The 6,050-nt window shown below is 71.2% G+C and overlaps 1 protein-coding gene across 1 annotated transcript; it reads left to right on the top strand.

Moving 5' to 3' along the window:
* Positions 1-10: 10 nt before the first annotated feature.
* On the top strand, positions 11-5,686 carry AURANDRAFT_60881 (hypothetical protein; the record flags this gene model as incomplete). Its single annotated transcript, XM_009034306.1, has 4 exons — positions 11-1,273; positions 1,389-1,463; positions 2,835-4,345; positions 4,918-5,686. 4 exons carry the CDS (start codon positions 11-13, stop codon positions 5,684-5,686), a joined length of 3,618 nt encoding a protein of 1,205 aa, XP_009032554.1.
* Positions 5,687-6,050: the final 364 nt, after the last annotated feature.

The raw sequence follows: 6,050 nt of genomic DNA, 5'->3' as shown, positions 1-6,050 counted from the left end.
GCGGGCCGCGATGGAGATCGCGCACGCGCGCGGCGACGACCGCGGCGCGCGCAAGGTCTGGATCCTGCACGAGTTCGAGGCGGCGCTCGTCGACGCCTGGGGCCTCTGCGAGTCGGAGCAGGCGAGCCTCGAGGCCGTGACCCACGAGCTCTGGAAGCGCCTCGAGGTCGCGCACCGGTGGCGCGGCGAGTTCGACGCGATCCCCGCGGGCGACGCGGCGCTCGTCAAGGTCTGGCTCGCGTCGAAGTTAAGCGTCGACTCCTTCCGCAAGACGGAGCGCCTCATCTACGAGCGCACGCTGAAGCGGGACCTGGACTACGCGAAGCTCTGGCACCGGCCCGCGGCGCCGTCGACGGCCGCCGTCGCGTTCGCGGCCGCGCTGTGCGTCGTCGCGTTCCTGCTGCCCGTCTACTACCTCGTGCTGACGGGCACGCGCCTCGGGCCGAAGCGGAGCTGGAGCTTCCTCGTGAACTTCGGGTTCGAGTTCGCGATCACGTACTTCCTCGTCGCGCCGCTGACGATCCTCTTCAACAAGGTCTTCCTGCCGTCGCTGCTCGACGAGCGCCTCAAGAAGGCGGCGCTCGAGGACGCCAAGGACGCCAAGCACTTCGCGGCCTACCCCTACGCGACGCCCCTGGCGCAGACGCCCCTCGACCTGCTCGTGGACCTCGAGCCGCGGCTCCAGGCGCACGTCGCGTCCGCCAAGTCGGCGAAGCCGTCCGCGCGCGGCGCGTCGCGCCTGACGCTGGCCGGGCCCGGCGGCGCCGCGGTCGTCGCCGCGGGGCCGAGCCTCGAGGTGCTCGAGGAGATCTACAACGAGACGCACTGGCGGCCGACGTGGGCGTCGTACGTCGCGCTCGGGCTCCTGGGCTACTTCCTCGAGCTCCCGGACACGCTCCAGGACATTCTGATGGAGGAGGTGCTGCTCTTCATCCCGGCGACGTCCTTCTTCGTCTCCAAGGGCATCTTCTCGGCGACGGGCCGCGTCCGCCGCGGCACGTACTCGAACGGCGGCTTCCTCCTCGTCTTCACGCTCCTCTTCGGGAACCTGTCGGCGCTGGCTCTGACGGCGTTCCTGAGCCGGGCCCAGGAGCGCAACGCGAAGCACCACCACGCGCGCCGCGAGAAGGCGCACGAGCGCGCGTCGACGTTCGCCCACGCCACGGACCAGGGCCGCTCCGCCTACGTCCTCCCGGGCCTCGACGACGACGACGACGACGACGACGACGACGACGACGACGACGACGACGAGGCGGCCGCGCCGGCCGCCGCCGTCCCGACGCTCGGCATCGCCTTCGAGGCGGCCGCGCCGGAGCCGGCGCCGGCGCCGGCGGACGACGACGGCGGCGCCGCCGACGGTCGCCATCGCCTTCAGCCAGCCCCCGGAGGACCAGGCGCCGGCCGACGACGACTGGGACCGGCGCGAGTCGCTCCACACGGAGCTCTCCGGCGTCCTCGCCAAGGTCGAGGCGGAGATCTGAGGGCCACGAACACCCCCCATCCCACAAACGCGAGGCTTCGGCCTGCAGCGTCACACCCCCCCCGTTTGCATCCCTGGAACCAAAACGCGAGGCCCAGGCCTGCAGCGTTGAATTCGCACCCTCCCCCCCAAACGCGAGGCCCCGCCTGCAGCGTTCCCCCGCCCGGGCCCCGCGCGCGAGGCCCAGCCTGCCGAGGCCCAGCCTGCAGCGTCGCCCGTCTTCTCAAACGACTGTCCGACACGACGGACATTACGACGCGGCGTCGTCGCGCTTCCGCTTCCCCGGGGCCGGCGCGTCCGCCGCGCCGCCGCCCGGCTTCGTCGCGAGGAAGATGGGCCGCCGGAACCCCTTGGGGATGGCCTCGTCGTCGGGCGTGCCCAGCAACACGACGCTCGCGAAGCCGAGCTCCTCGAGCACGCGCGGGAAGTCCGGCGGCTTGATGGCCATCGCGTCAAAGTGCGCGCGGATCTCCGGCGACGCGTTCTTCCGCTTCGCGTAGCTCTTCCAGGGCTGGGGCTCGTAGACGAAGCGCCCGCCGGGCTTGAGCTCGTCGAAGACGGTCGCGAAGAAGCGGCGGAGGCCCGCGTCGCCGTGGTTGAGGTGGATCCACTTGGTCACCGAGAACGCGGAGACGACGTCGTAGCCGTGGTCGCCCTCTTCGCCGCCCGCGGCGTCCTCGCGCTCGAACCAGAGGTTGTGGGGGAAGGGCGGCGCGCCGTAGGAGAAGACGCCCGCGTCGGGCGCGTCGGCGGCGGCGAGCGCGGCGCCCGTCCACGCGGCGGCGTGCTTCCGGCTCGCGGCCGCGACGGACGCCTGGGCCGCGCGGACGAGGCCGCCGTCCGCGTCGACGCCCAGGAGGAACCGCGGCTCGAAGCACCGCGCGAGCTGCGCGGTGAACGTGCCGTCGTTGCAGCCGACGTCCTTGGCCTTGGCGCCCCGCCACCAGGCCCCGTCGAGGAACCGGAGCCGCGCGTCGCCGCGGCGCCCGCTCTCGCTCGCGTCGACCTTCTTGCGGTAGCCGTAGTAGCGCTGGTGGTTCCCCAGGCTCACGACCTTCTCGACGGCGCGCGGGCCGCTGTACAGCTTCTCCTTCTTCTTCGACCGCTGCTCGCCGGGGTTCGTCGGCTTCGGCGGCGGCGCGGCGGGCTTTTGCGTCGGCGGCGGCGCGGCGGCGGCGTCGGGCTTTGGCGCCGGTGCGGCGCTGCGCGCGGCGGCGGCGAGGAGCGGGTGCTCCTCCTCCGCGGCGTCCGTGGCATCGGCCATCGCCTGCGGTGATTTGGTCGACGTTGAATGCCTCAAGCCGCCGATGTGCTCTCCCTGAGCCGAGCACCGCCGTGCGCCCGCCACCTACAGACGCCCGAGACCATGCCCCCCATCCCCCCGAAGCCGCTCCCGAGCAAGAAGAACGGCAACGCCCCGGAGGCCCGGGCCCGGTCGGGCGGCATCCTCGAGGCGCTGCCGCCGAACCTCTTCGGCGTCGTCTTGGAGCACCTCTGCGTGGAGGACATCTGCGACTACTGCTGCGTCGCGAAGCTCTTCGACCGGGGCGTCGCCTACGTGACGAACCTGGAGATGCGCACCGTCGCGAACGTCAACGCGGACCGCGACCCCGCGTCGCACGCGCTCTGGCAGCCGACGGTCTGGCTCCGGTTCCAGCGCGTGACGCACGTCACCCTAGCCATCGAGTCGCCGGCGGCGCTGCTCCACTTCGCGTCCGTGGCCTGCGGCGCGCCCCACTTCAGGTACGTCGAGCTCTTCCTGAGCTTCGGCGTCGCCGACGAGTCGGAGGCCGTCGACGAGCGCTTCGGCCACGCGCTCCGGTCGCTCGCGGCCGCGCTGCACCGCGGCGCCCTGCCGCGCCTCGAGTCGCTGACCGTGCACTGCTTCAACCGCCACTCGGAGTCCGTCGACAGCGAGTGGACGACGCGGCTCGCGGCGTTCGCCGGGCCCGACGCGCTCCGGGGCCTCGCGGCGCTCGCGCGCGCGCTGCCGCCCATGCTCGGCGTCGTCAACGCCGTGGAGTGGACCCTGCCGTCGGCCTTCGTCGAGGACCTGCTGCAGCGCGCGCCGGCGCTCGACCTGTCGCGGCACCCGCCGGGCGGCGGGCCGTCGGTGCTCGCGACGTGGGCCGACGCGGCCGACGACGGCGACGACTCGCTGCGGACGCTGCGGCTCCTGCGGAGCCGCGGCGCCGACGTCGCGGGCGCGGCCACGGACCCGTCGAGCCCGCTGTCGAACGTCGTCCACAACGGCTGCGTCCGAGCGACGAAGGCGGTCTTGGAGGCGGGCGCGGACCCGGACGAGGGGCGGTGCTGCGGGCCGCCGCTGCTCATGGGCTCGGGCGTCTGGCACGACGGCGACGTGCTCTGCCCCTGCTGCTGGCTGGACCGCACGCCCGCGGGCGCGCTCGACCCGGACCTCCCGTCGCGGCGCGCCAAAATCCTCGCGGCGCTCCTCGACGCGGGCGCGGACCCGGCGAGGACGCACGCGGCGGCGCCGGGCCTCACGGCGGCGCGGGGCGTGCTCCGCCACCTGCGGACCCTCGCGGACGACCGGGAGGACTCCGACGACGACGACGACGCCGCGGCGCGGCTCCAGGACCTCGGCTTCTCCGCGCTCGTGCCCGGGGGCGACGACGACGTCGGCATCGACCGCCACGGCGCCTGCGAGAAGAACCACCTCCAGGGCGGCCGCGTCGGCTACACGAAGGCCCTCTTCGCGATGGCCGCGCACATCACCGCCGCCGTCGAGCGCCGCGCCGCGGCCGCCGCCGCGCCGCCGGCCAAGAAGAAGCGGACGAAGAAGCGCAAGCGCGAGGGCGACGTCGCGACGACCATCGCGAGCCGGACGCGCGCGCGCGCGAGGTGAGTGGGTGGGGGGGGCCTAACGTTGCTCCTGGGCGTCTTTGGGCTCTATCGGGGCGGGCGGTGCGAGCTCGGTCGGTCTCGAGCGCGCGGATGATCAGCTGCCCCACATCACGGAGTAGCAACCAGGTTTGCGCCCTGACGGCTCGAGGCCCTCGAAGAAGACGTGATCGGATGGGCCGTAACGCTGCTTCGACTCGTACTTCGCGATCGCGTCGAAGAGCTCGCGGACCGTGAACGCGGTCCCGTTCGCCGCCTCGAACGTCTCATCGGGGCCGCCCATGCCGAAGAACCCTGCGGTGAGAGTAATCTTTGATCCGAACTCCGGCACGGTGAGGTTGTCTAAGTCCGCCGCCTTCTTCTCGGATTTCTTTTGCTCCTCCTCTGTATCCAAGCACCAATCGATGTAGTAGTAATCCTCGATCTTCCCAGCATGGAGGCTCGCGGAAATGGAATTGAAATCATCCTTTGAGAGCGACATGGCGTCGCAATTCACCGACACTTTGCCCCCGCACAGCTGCAGCTGGAGAGGCGAAATCGCTGAATCTGCGGCAATAAATTTTGCTTTCAAGAGACAGCTTGTCGACCTTCTGCTCCACAATGGTGCTCACCGACGCCCAGAAGATGCAAAATGCGCGTTTGACGCACGGCTCCGAGTTCTTCTATCGCGTCGCACACTCGGAAGTCTCGCTAACCGCCAAGGAATCACCCGAATTTGTCATGCCCGACTGCGAAGACGCCAGCGAGGCGGAGCTCGAAAATCTCGCGGAGACCCTCTGCGCGAACGTCTCGCGGTTCCAGGGCGCCGTCTCCACCGGCGACGACGACTTCGGCTCGGTGTCCGACTTTGCGGTGTCGACCGCCGACTTCAAGGTCGACGGCGTCGCGTTCGCTCTCGACAAGAAGTTCCAGGGCATGTCGCAGTGCGACATGGGCATCGCGACGCTGCTCTGCCGCATCGGCAAGGGCGCGCCCTTCGAGCTCCTGTCCCTCGGCGGCGGCGAGAACTCGGGCTACCCGTCCGAGGCGAACGCCGCGGCGTTCAAACGCCTCACGAAGAAGCTCGGGCTCGAGCACGCGTCCCCCGCGGAGGTCCTGGCCGTGATCATCGCGGTCGCGGACCCGGGCGGGCTGCTCGCCGCGCCCCTGCTTCGCGTGCGGAACAGCGAGACCGAATTCTACTCGTACTCCGAGGACTACTTCGGCCCGAGCTACGGCGACGACGATATGTCGTTCGCGGGAAAGGTCCCGATCTTTGGTGAGGCCATGCCCCTGATCAACTACCTCGTGCCGGGGAGCGACTCGAGCGACGACGAGGAGGGCGACGAGGACGAGGACTAAGCGGCGCATCGCGACGCGCCGACCCCCGGACGCGCCGCGCCGCCCGGACGCGCCGCGCCGCCCGGACGCGCCCGCCCGGAGAGCTCCTACTAGTAGAGAAGTTAGTTCGCCTTCGCCTTCTCCGCGAGGGCCGGCGTGCGCGAGACGCAGTCGGGCTCGGGCTTCGCGGCGTCCGCGGCCCGGCGCACGGCCTCGACGTTGCGGGCCGCGCGGTCCTTCTGCTTGAGCTTGTCCGCGCCGTCGTAGTAGGGCTTGTAGGTGCCCATGAGCTTGTCCCAGATCATGAAGTACTGGGCCAGGTTCGTCGTCGGGTAGCGGTGGTGCGTCTCGTGCGCGCGCACCGTGTACTCGAAGCCCGCGAACG

This window comes from Aureococcus anophagefferens (assembly GCF_000186865.1).
Source record: "Aureococcus anophagefferens unplaced genomic scaffold AURANscaffold_1, whole genome shotgun sequence".
NCBI lineage: Eukaryota > Pelagophyceae > Pelagomonadales > Pelagomonadaceae > Aureococcus > Aureococcus anophagefferens.
The sequence above is the reverse complement of the archived record's forward strand: the minus strand, read 5'-3'. Positions and strand labels throughout refer to the sequence as shown.